We start from the raw sequence: 12961 nt of genomic DNA on the forward strand, positions 1-12961 counted from the left end.
AACTCTTTATTGTACAAAGAGACATGTTAAAAACAATATAAAAATTAGTAAGAAGTACAAAGGCGAACTTATCCCTTTGAGGGATCTCTTCCAGTTAACCTTTGAGTAGATGAGAGGAGAGAGTGAAAAGAGGCGGATGTATTAACAATCGCGTGGTTTAAATAAATAATATAATTATATCGTCACGTTTATTGATAAATCTAATTCATAAGTAGATCAATTATGGAATAAGCCAATGAATAATAAATAAAAATAGGTTATGTAGAAATTCTATGTGAGATGTCTATGTGATAAATAAAAAGATGGGAATAATTGGTACATTTTTTCTACTTAAGTATTTATACGTATCACAACAAACGTAAATCTTATAGTAGCGAGTGTAGAAACTAACCGTCGTAAAATTATACCAGCACGTTTTCTTGAATATTTAATAAATCTGGTAACATTTGACCAATAAAGTTTCTCATGCAAACACATTGCAGACTGCTTTACGGCAATGTGCAGTTATTGGTTCGAACCACCGTCGCCGGTAGCCGGATTCGAATTCGAAGCCATGACACCGATCCAGTACGCCTTATACCACTACGACTCTCTTATGTAGATACGGCTTTTAAGCTTTTAGTCGAAATTCAACGCCAGGTTTCATACCTTTCAATTATTTTTATTTTCACGACTTCAGGTGTAATTCATCTTTACAAACGCCGAACTGCTTTTTTGTTTTTAACTTTCGTCCAAATTCAAGGTGTTTATTCCATGGGTAGTTTGTGATTATTTGTTAAAGTTGCTATCGTTTTATTTAAATACAGTGCTCACACATATCTCAATAGGCACGTGATAGTCTCGTGTCATGTTCATCTTCTCCTAATATATGTGAACTCCTTGTTTGGTTCGATTACCCTATGGTACGTGGCATATATGTTACTCTTCGAAGGCCGCATAAATATGTGACACGCTCTTATGACAGAAGAAGTCTTGTAAATTGAAATTGTACATTATAGGTAAATTGCGTATTTTTAAGGTAGTTTTTTATTAAATTATCGCCTGTACATTAATTTTGAAAGCCGAATACTTAAATGGTTCGTCGTTGTACACATAATAACATTGAATTTACAGAAATTCAATGTTATTTTTTTTTTGTAATTGAGAGTGCCCTAACCGATTATGTTTGATAACCTGAACATTGGGCAAGTCAATGTCATATTGATTGTTATAAAAATATTTACCTACCTACTGATTCGGTGTCGTGTGATAAACGTGACTTGAATAATTTGGGGCGGTGCGCACTTCGAACTTTTCAAAGCACTAAGAATATTCAAGCAACATAGAGGACTACGAGCCGATATTTATTTTTCTACATAAAGTTCCCGTTTTCTGAGCAATAAAATTGTGTAGATGACAAAACTTGTTATACTTATATTTTTTTTGCTTGAATATATTAGAAATCCGTAGTTTCTGTCATTAAATTTAGTAAATCACATAAAATAGGAGTCGATTATCGTTCAAAAATGCTCCGAAATGTTTGACTTGGCAGAAAACTAAGCGTGTGAAACTCTGATCACATTTTGAAAATTAAAAAAAAATAATTAAAAAGTTAGTTGGCGGGAATCGGTTATAAATGTATTATGTTCTTTCGCTTTACGACAATTTCGTGGTGTAAATTGCCGTGAAAAATAAAATTATTTTCCTTGCAATCGAAGTGAAAAGCAGAGTGTACAACAAGGGCATAAATGTCCGTTTTCACCCTCGTCTACTAATTTGGTCTGAGCGAAGCGAAGACCAAAAAAATGCCTCTGGTAAAAATGGGTCACTTTATGCCCTTGTTGTACAATCTACTATTTTTGTCCCAAATTTTGATTTCGTGTTTAATCCGCCCACAATGAGAAGCTCCTTGCAATTTATATTCGGCATATTTTTCAATGCTCGTATTCGGTCGAATATTTACCGAATAAACTACTTTTTTAGGGTTCCGTACCCAAAGGGTAAAACGGGACCCTATTACTAAGACTCCGCTGTCCGTCCGTCCGTCCGTCTGTCACCAGGCTGTATCTCACGAACCGTGATAGCTAGACAGTTGAAATTTTCACAGATGATGTATTTCTGTTGCCGCTATATTAACAACAAATACTAAAAACAGAATAAAATAAAGATTTAAGTGGGGCTCCCATACAACAAACGTGATTTTTGACCGAAGTTAAGCAACGCCGGGCGGGGTCAGTACTTGGATTGATGACCGTTTTTTTTTCTGCCGTTTTTTGCATTATGGCACGGAACCCTTCGTGCGCGAGTCCGACTCGCACTTGCCCGGTTTTTTAGGGCATTCGCTAGTTAGCGCTGGTGCAGTTGGCGATCAGGTATGAGACGATTCCGTTTCTTTTCATAAACATTCCCGGTCGGTTGGGAGGAGATGGGTCAAAAACACGTTATGAGTGCAGGGGGCCGTTTTTTTAATTTCGACCGCTCGATTTCGTGCATTTCATTCAATAATATCTCCACTACTAGACATTTAAATTCTGCTAATAGAATTGAAAACGAGTGGTCAATACCACTCCATTCCCAATTTCTAACGCTCGTATTTCAAAAATTAGCAATTCGCCGTTTTCCACCGATTTTCGAGTGACGAAATCGAGCGCTTGAAATTCAAAAATCGGCCCCCAGACCGCGGATCTGAATGAATTTGTTTATATTCGTATCATCATCGACCATCATTCGACGCGAGAGTTATAGGTAGTTGTTATAAGTCTCTAAGTCACTCGCACTGCCGGCCTAGCCAAGGTTACCATCGCTATCGCTTCGACAACGAAAAGCTTTACGTCTCTTTATCACTCTTCCATATTAGTGCGACAGTGACAGTTGCGTTTCGATCGCTACGGAGCGTTAGCGATTGGCATCTTGGCTACACGGCCTGGATCGACCTCGATTCGCCCGTTCTCGCGTAACCAATGGCAATAGGTGCTTAGGGCCAAGTCCGTTTGCGTAAAGACAAAAGGCTGACTCACATAAGTGCACGGAGTGGAGGTAGAGTTTCAATTCACGTGCGTCGAGGATTAGGTATACGTCGTTTATGACGAGTAAGAAGTTGACATATACCTAGTTTCTGAATAGCAGATGCACCTAACCAACCTTAACAGAACTTTAAGAATTACCAAAAATACAGCCCGATTCGGATTTGAATTTCGTGTTTTAAACCGGTTACAGACTTGATTTTTGTACACCTGTCAACAGTGAAATTTCTGATTAGTTTCATAACAATTAAAGTCACAATCGGGCTTCTGTACTCTTCGTATAGGTACCAACACGAATGAGTGACGCATTTTCATAATAGGTACTCGTATACATACAGTCAGCGTGACATAATCCGTTGTGCGACGTGACTTCGCATGCGAGTTTCATTACATTGCGGGTTTTGATCGGTCGGTTGAATTGGACGTAACCAACAGTCCGCAATGTAACTAAAATCGCATGCGAGTTCGCGCGCCGTCTAAGGGTAACATTCCATTTCTGACCGCAGCTGCACTACTAGTACAAACGCGTCGGTGTTATTGTCAATTTCCATAGTAAAATGAATGGTAGTGCTGCTGTCGTTGGAAATGGAGTGTCACCTTAAATCAGCCCAGGACTCACCGTCGGGTGCATATGCGGGTGGGAGTAGAGTTGCATCCTGCGCGCGTCGACATACAGGTCGTTCATGACGAAGGGGTAGCCGGTCAGCGCGACATCGGCGCTGCCGTCGTGCAGCTCGTCCTCATCCGTCGTGCGGGCCACTGCGACAAAGTTTAACATCTTATTATCTCGCTAGATGGCGGGATTAAGGGTCATATCGTCAGGAGTATTCTTTGTTTACCAACTCGAAGGATGAACACCATAACTTAATATTTTCGGAAATAATCGATCTGAAAGAAAAAAAGTTGTGTTTTACCCTTTAGTTCCCCTAACTTTTGAACCATGGGTCCAAAAAATTTGAAAAAAATCGTGAAAACATAGCTTAGTAAAGACTTTGAAGGAAAAATATAGCGAACCTAATCGGTATAGCTGTTTTTGAGTTTTGGCAAATAGTCTATTTTGACAGACGGGTAACTACGGAATCGTACACTGAGCATGGCCCGACATGCTCATGGCCTGTTTTTTTTATATTTTATCAGCAGGTCGCTTAGCTTGAATACTCTAAACTATTTTTTAATTTTGATGAACAATAACAAAAAAACGACGTTTTTAACAGCCTGTAGCTCCTAAAGTATTGATTGTAGAGTAAAAATAAACACACCAAATTTGTAGTAAATTTTATGTTAAAACTTTTGTCCCAAGTAAGTATAATGCTATTCGTTATTCGTACAGATATGAGCAAAAATATGAAAAAAGGTACCTTCAAACCCCCCCCCCCCCCCTTCTACACCCTCAGCACACCCCCTACCCTCGAGGACTTTTAGTATGTTTATCTGGACACCACAAGGTATACCTGTACCAATTTTCTAATTTGCTTAGGCTAGTAGCCAAATCAGTGTTTTGTGCAAGCTTATGGATTTATAATAATGCAAGTTCCTTTTTTTGACCGTGCGAGCGTCTCCATTTCAGCTTGGACAATAACGCTTTCAAGGGGCCCACTGATTAACAGTCCGCCGGACGGTATCGGCCTGTCAGTTAGAACAAAATTTTCACAGTTCCGAACAACTGACAGGCCGATACCGTCCGGCGGACTGTTAATCAATGGGCCCCTTAACCGGCTGTTCAGCCTCTACAGGCTGCATTTCTCCACCGATTGTCGTATATATTGTGAACAGGTTCGATATTAGTTATATAGATTTTTTGTCAATTCAGTTTTAGAACAGTTTTCAATATTGAGGAGTCACACATATTGCATGTACAAGTAATCAATTACGTTAAAACAGACTCGCGATTTCTAGTAGTTTTTAAGATTTTATGTTCGAATGTACCATTAAATGCGATGTTTGTGATGTATAATTTTTTTTTTCTGTGTCTATGTTGTACATAAATTCACTACAAGCGTCAATTAGTTAATGATGTAAAACTATACCTAATGATAAATGTTACCTTCATATTGAAGCAAATGACTTATTTTAATAATTATTTTACTCTGACTTAAAACTTTCTAGATCTTAATGCCCCGACGCAAAGATATTAATTGCTGATATTACTTTGTCGAAAATGCATTAAGACCTATTAACACTCACGTAAGCTATTTATAACTTTAGAGCATTTAATAACCGGAGTCGCCTTTAAGAGCTTACCCCTCTGCCGAAAACCTTACACAATTGTGCAAACTTTTGTATAGACTGACATGGCTATTTCTACGATACGTACAAATTATGTAGAAATAGCAATAATACATTTGACGTCCCCTCCCCCGCAAAAATCGGCAGACTGTTTTGTACAGAAAATGACAGCCAAGGCATCTCCAGTTACTAAATACTCTATGTTTATAACTCATCAGCCAGTAATCAAATTACATACACCTATAGTACGTACGTATATATTTATTGCTAACTTCAGTACTTCCATGCGCTGATGCAGCATTACGAAGTTAAGCTAACTTTTTAATAATTGCATAACTAAAAGTCGGTCAATTATCTGACCTAATGTAACATCGCTACCATACCAACCTATGTTGAATGTAAACCTACCAACCTATGTGAGGCCATTGAGGTCGGTAGTTTTGAACATTGTAATTCTGACAAAGATGAATATTCTTCCTGTTTCCCGTTGACCACGAACGCTGTAAATATTTTTTTAATATTTTTGTTTCATACCAACCAACTTAGTCATACCAACTATTTCTTGCGCAACATATTCCGAATTCAAGGGCAAATGCGTCCGTGGGCTACGGACGTATATATTCCTATATCCGAAAGTGCCTACATCGGTCTGCCTGTTAGATACATTCACCCTTAAACCGCTGAACGGATTTAAATGAAATTTAACGGGTTATTCCCACTAAGTAGTCAACAACTAAGTTAAACTCCACTGGGAACAGGTGAAAAAAATGCTAGTTGTTACCACCAGCAAAGAGAATAGAGTGTATAGAGAGTTATTGTCAAAGTAAAAGAACGTCACAGATAATTTACATCGACAATCCGCCGCTATTTCAAATTCTCTTTGCCATCAGTAACAACTTGGTGGTACCTAGTGGGAATAACAGTCACAATTTTACATGGGCATAGTTTGACTTCTAGGAAATTAGTAAATAGATTTATACCTCTTACTAGTAGTAGTAAATGTACGAAACTTTTACTGCAATGGTTTTTTAAATAACGTTCACACAACAAAAAGCAATTGATTAACCTTATTAGGTAGTCTTCTATATTTAACTTGGAACTATTTCAGGAAAATCACGAATTACATTGCAAATGGTGGGCGTGGCAACAAGAAATTAATTGCGGAGGGTAATGACTTGTATTCCCAGTTTTACCAAAGACCGTCCCATCGTACCTACGTAGATGACTTGCCTACTAAATGGAGCATGTAAGATGAAAGGTAATCCTTTCGCATATTAAATTATAGCACAATCGGATAAGGATTAACTTCGAAATCTCTAGAACAGTCCTGAAATTTGATATGTATGTTAATTAAAAGGTATCTTTTTCATGTCCACACTATTTGACTTTTGGGGACCTCGAGGAACCGCCGCCATCTTGGAAAATGTGTACCATCTCGGAGAAATTTTCATTTTTCTCGGAATCTGATTTCTCTATGACAATTTGATGTAAAGCAACATTAAAGCCGATTAAATTCTACACAATAAAAGTCTTCAACACCTTTGCGGAAAAGATACACGTTCTTAGAGAAGATACTTTCTGAATCCAGATTTAGCGCTTACACCCTTTCAGGGGACATTCTCCTTATAGGAAAGTTGGAGGAACATGAATTCCACTTTTGTCAATAATCTGTCATGATCTTCCCAAATTCAACATTTGACTCGTCTGTGGCGTAAACAGAAAGTAGGGGTATGGGTACTATGGGTATGGGTTTAAGTACTGATGATTCAGTACACTCTGTAGCTTAATTTTTAAAAGGCGTATCGGTAGATTCCCCTTGCCCTTCACAACCTGTCTTCACTTGTTTTATTAAAGAAAAATTAATACAGCCGCCTCGAGAGGACGCCGAATATTAAATAATATTTCTTCTTCTAGCGCCTAACTGAACTATTTCAATAAAATAGACATCAGTAGATACATAATTGGTAGACGAGTGCTATGCAATACAAATTTGCTTAAATTAATGTACGAGATATATTTAGGGCTAAATAAAACAGATTTAAGGTCTTAAATGGGGTTTCAAAATAGTGACAGTATGTAATCAAACTTGACACCAACAATCTTTAGGATCCCTCCTATTTTCTCGGAAACTATTGGACCACTTAAGTTGACATTTGGTACACATATGTAAATTAGTGACCCAAAGATGGCCACTTTTGGGGGTAAATGAGAAAGTTTTTAAACTATATCGTGTTACATATCAAATGAAAGATCTCATTTTGAGAATTTCGAACATATATTTTTATAATTTTAAAATACATAGGTTAGAAGTTATTTAAGAAAATAGCCAAAAAATGACCCCCCCCCCTTATTTCCGAAACTACTGGGTCTAAAATTATGAAAGAAATACACAAAATAGTTCTTTACCTATAGATGACAGGAAAACCTATTGGAAATGTGCAGTCAAGCGAGAGTCGGACTTAATGTACGGAACCCTTGGAACGCGAGTCCGACTCGCACTTGGCCGGTTTTTTTTGTTATTTTTTCCAGAATCTATGGGTTTTATGTGTTGTGAGCGAAACGAAAGATTCAGCAAGTATTTTTTCTAAGAACATGTATTTTTTCCGCAAAGGTGACGAAAGCTTTTTTGTGTACTATTTAGGTAATCGGCTTTAATGTTGCCTTACAATCCTTACATCATATTGTCATAGAAAACTTAGATTCCGAGTAAATGCAAATTTCTCCGAGATGGTACACATTTTCCAAGATGGTGGCGGTTCCTCAAGGTACCCAAACGTCAAACAGTGTGGACATGAAAAGAGACCTTTAATTAACATATGTACATAGAGTTAGACCAAGAAAAGTCTGCAACGATTTTGATAGCCCACGCAGTGCAAGTGTTATTTATACGTCATAATTTCATAGACGTTTGACGTTATAATAACACTTGCACTGCGTGGGCCATCAAAATCGCTGCAGACTTTTCTTGGTCTATCTCTACCAAATTTCAGGACTGTTCTAGAGATTTCGAAGTTAGTCCTAATCCGATTGTGCTATTAGGTACTGGAAAAATCGGATTACTGGAAGTAAGAGCAAATCTGCATATTATTTTGATGTGTTTTTTAGTATATACTAAAAATACGTAATAATATTTAGTAGAATACGTTTTACTAAAATACTATATTCAAAGAAAATTCTACTGTTATATGAAACTTTTTTAAGATGAAGCCTCTGAAGACTCTGCAGCAAGAAGATTGAATGTACGCGCACGTAGTAAATTAGGACATAGAATGTACGCCAATTTTATTGCCGGATTTCTGTGTGTACCTACCGGACAATCGAAGCGCCGGATTATCGAGATTTCACTATAATTATAAACGTTTCTTGAGATCAAACCTTTAAAGAGAACCTTGAGAATCGGCCTCCAGGGCTCAAACTATCTCCATACCAAAATTCATTGTAAATAAGTTCAGCGTGCAGCGGTTAAGCGTGTAGAGGTACCTAACATACAGACAGACAAATAGACTGTACCGTAAAATGGGGTGAGTAGGGAGAAAACTGACATTCAAACCTCGACAACATTTTATTTTTACATATGTAAACTGAATGGTATATATAATAAATGTTCCGGACGTTTGTATTTTAGTTTTTTTATGATTTTGGGTAGTTCCATTTCATAACTTTACCGATTAACACAAAATCCCTCCTCACCCCGTAGTATCTCGTAGTTGGGGTGAGATGGGATTTCATACAAAGGTGATTTTGAAACATTGTTGGATCGATTTTTTTTCTTATGAATACCACTCTAGTTCCATTTGTAATAAGAATACATTATTTAGGTAGCAGTAGCCTTTAAAACCCTTCTCACCTTCCTGGCATCCCTTCTCTCCCCATTCATAACCCAACTCTCCACGCAATCCCTATTCACCCCATTTTACGGTAGCTTCTTTAGCATTAATATAATATTAAGATGAGATGTAAGCAGATATACGAAATGGTCAATAATCCAGCGTCAGTAAAGTTATATTTTATATAGTTTTTAAGAGGTTTAACTACTTATATTAACTTGCCTTGAATTAACGAATTAGAGGACAATTAATTAAGCTAAAAATAGAGAAAACTACTATCCTTTTCAATTACTCCCACAACCTACATTTTATTGTTATGTAAAGAAAATGAGTATTTATTTTGTAGGACACATAGCAACAGGACCGGCATTCAAACCTCGATCTTGATATGACTTTCGGTAGTCGCATTGCATTTTGATTCCACCAATATGTTAGTTTACGAGTGGGGTGCCTTTCGGATAATGTCTTTGTAGCTATCCAAACAATCGAATGCTACTCTATACCTACTCTATATCAGTTTCGACCACGCTGCGAGGATGCGTTGCAAGGGATGTTTTTAAGAACCAAAAGAATCGCTGCACCAGGAAAACAAAAGAAGTGATTCTATTGATTCTTAACAGGATTGTAGGTGCCATTTGCAAATTCTCAAATTGCGGCATGGTAAACGCTATAGTAGCGACACACCGGTCACGAAATATTTATAAGAAAGTTTTGAGTATTTTTTGTGCATTAAAAGATGAATGTCCTATTCGTCTTTTATGTTTTCGACGCGATTAATGAAAGATACCTGCAATTGGTTTCATCGATCACGATCAAACAAATTAAAACGAAAAACAGACAGTATAAAACACAAACAGTAAGTACATTTAATTTAAAACAGACTGAGATTAGAGAAAACTCAAAATTAAGCACTCGCATTTATGGTTAAATGTTGCCAGTGTTTAAAAACTGATGATAAATACTTACTTTACATCTATTAGGGTAAATGTGGGATAGTTGCCATACTTTTTGACAAAAGTGGATAAAATACAGAAGATAAGCATTTAATATTTTTATAATACAGTGTTAGTTTGTATAGTCATTAATAAACAATATTTTCAAGGTAGTTTGATATTATTTGTTATATTTGTTTAGTTATAAACAAAATAAAAAAGTCCTTCGGACGGGGATAGTTGCCAACTGTATGGGTTAGATGCCGCAATGATATTTTGACTCGTGGGATAGTATACAAATAAAATAAATAATATCCAGCTACCTTGAAAATATTGTTAATACGACCGGTCTGGCCTAGTGGGTAGTGACCCTGCCTGCGAAGCCGATGGTCCTGGGTTCGAATCCCAGTAAGGGCATTTATTTGTGTGATGAACACTAATATTTGTTCCTGAGTCATGGGTGTTTTCTATGTATATAAGTATGTATTTATCTATATAAGTATGTATATCGTCGCCTAGCACCCATAGTACAAGCTTTGCTTAGTTTGGGGCTAGGTTGATCTGTGTAAGATGTCCCCAATATTTATTTATTTATTTTATTATTTATTATTTACCTTAATCTGTTGCGGCGTAAAATAGTTTTTCGCAATAAATCACAATACGTCCATTTTAGCGAAGTGTTCGTCATTAACCAGAGGGAGGAAAGGAGTAAGCTTACAAATAAAAAATGAATTGCAAGCATTGAATTCGCACAAGTCGCTATGTGCAAATTTGGGCATCTATCCCCCTATAGCATCTATCCCACATTTACCCTATAGGGTGTAGTCTAGGTATACAATAGACATAGAGTCAGACCAAGATAACTCTGCCAGTGTTATTTTAAACGTCATACTTCTATGAAATTATGGCGACACACCTCTGTGCTATTAAAATCACTGCAGACTTTTCTACTAGATAATTCGTGAAACCGTGTAAATATATAATAAAGATTCCTATAAAAATATTTTTCTTATTTAAAAAAATGTCGATTACTGTTTTTCACATAAGTATATTTTTATTAAAATGGTTAAATTAACGATTTTTAAATTGGTTTGTTTTAAGAACGCTGAGTATTGAATGCTACAAAGGATTAGTACCTACATACCTACTTTTGCTTATTTTACAAAATATTCGCAGAGTTTTACCCCCTTATTCATAAACGTCTACTAATTGACAAGCCGATAATAATCGTTTGTCCCTTTCCATCATACCAATACGTCGGAAAGGGACAAAAGATTATTATCGGGTTGTCAACTTTAGTAAACGGTTATGAATAAGGGGGTTAATCGTTACGTAACATGTAAATACCTACTAATACTAATTAATATAACACTTTAAACTCTCCCGTTTTGTACACATATTTAATTACACAAACGGGTCTACCGCGATATAATTTCATTGTTTTTACCTTTAATTCCGACGTTTCAGCTGAGTTGCACCAGCTGTGGTCACGGAAATTATATGGCGGTAGACCCGTTTGTGTAATTAAATTATATGAATACTAATGAATGTTCACTTTTTCGTCTTAATGCCATGTAGGTAATATAATAAGGCATAATAATAATTCCCTATATGGATATATTCGAAATATGTTAATATTTTATATTTGGTAACCACTATAAAATCAGCAGCAAGATACGTACTTACACAAGTAGGAAAATTACTTTAGCTTTGAAACTTAGTAAATTCATTACTTAATGAGAGTATAGGTACTGTTTTTATCAACAGAATAAGCATTTCTACCCATTATTGACATATAATTTGTTTACCAAAACACAGTTGGATGTTTTTGTAATAAATGAGTATTTTACAGAGCATAAATCACAGTTAACAAGCTATAAAAGTTTACCGCCCACCGAAAGCCCGATCGCCTACTAATTTATCACAACTCTACTTCTACTTTTATTATATTACTCACCCACTTTTTATAAATTTAGGCTTTCCAATTCAGCTCAAAAGTCCATGAAGCTTTGCATAGCGGGCATCCTTGTTCCGTCACAGATTTAAAAAAAACAGTCCACACGTAAACAAGTTTTTTCTAAATTTATTATAAGTTTTATGAAAATCGCGTGATTTGGGCGGGCGGACGCAGTGCGTTGCGCGCCGAACGAGTGTGCGAGCGATGGGCGACCGACGGACTGGCTTAGGTTGCGCTATACTCGCTACCGCTAAATCACAGCACACCAACACCGCACTGAAGCCTGAAAACAAATCATACCGTGACCTATTTAAAAAAAAGAACTTTACATGCGATCGGCGTTCCTTTTTTAAATTCGATAAAAGCCCTTCACGTAATAGGTACAAAATAATGACGAAAATCGTGAAGTTTTCACAAGGAAAACCAAATCTTGGTCTTGCGGTCGGTGGGGCAAGACGGAGTGCTATTGGTGGGTTTGAGCGGAGCCACGCCAATAGCGTGAGAAGGAGGAGCCTGGTAACCGCTTTGAAATTTGGCGAGAAACGGTTCCTCCCCAATTTCCGTATTTTGGATTTGAATAATGTAGAAATATCTGGGCTGCCTTTCCGACCTTACATACATACATGTGCTTACCTATTTCTAACTGTGTAGTGTAGGTCTGCAGCCTCGAGGTCTAATAAAGTGACACTGAAAATTTTTATTCATTAAATAAATATAAATGTTGTATAAAAACTTATAAACCAAAATTATACTAAATTAATAAAAATATAAACCTAAAGTACAATAAAAAATCGCCCCTCGGCAAGGTGCCTTAACAAATATATTGTAACTACCTAGTATCTAACGCAAAACTCGCAAAAGTAGGTACTTATTGCTGACTGACAGGTTATTCATTTTAAACATAGAATACTCGTATGAAGTAAAGACTACCTATTTATATTAAATGTCTTATAAAAATACATATAATGTTGCTCCTGACTATGAATGAAACAGTGATCTTTAAATTCATCATTTACA

At 36.6% G+C, this 12961-nt stretch overlaps 1 protein-coding gene across 3 annotated transcripts in view; it reads right to left on the reverse strand.

Annotated features, from left to right (window-relative positions):
• LOC134804076 (forkhead box protein L2-like) overlaps positions 1-12282 on the reverse strand; it is a 72473-nt gene extending 60191 nt beyond the window's left edge. For 2 of the 3 annotated variants that reach the window (XM_063776982.1, XM_063776981.1), the window contains exons 1-2: positions 11949-12282; positions 3622-3761 (exon numbers count right to left, since the gene is read on the reverse strand). In XM_063776982.1, coding sequence (XP_063633052.1) covers positions 3622-3761; position 11949 — 141 coding nt within the window. In that variant the 5' untranslated portion in view covers positions 11950-12282. Of the gene's footprint in view, positions 1-3621; positions 3762-11944 lie in introns of all 3 variants that reach the window. The other variant, XM_063776983.1, reaches the window with a different exon arrangement.
• Between the last annotated feature and the right edge of the window lie 679 nt (positions 12283-12961).

Source organism: Cydia splendana, chromosome Z, assembly GCF_910591565.1.
Source record: "Cydia splendana chromosome Z, ilCydSple1.2, whole genome shotgun sequence".
In the NCBI taxonomy this organism is placed as follows: domain Eukaryota; kingdom Metazoa; phylum Arthropoda; class Insecta; order Lepidoptera; family Tortricidae; genus Cydia; species Cydia splendana.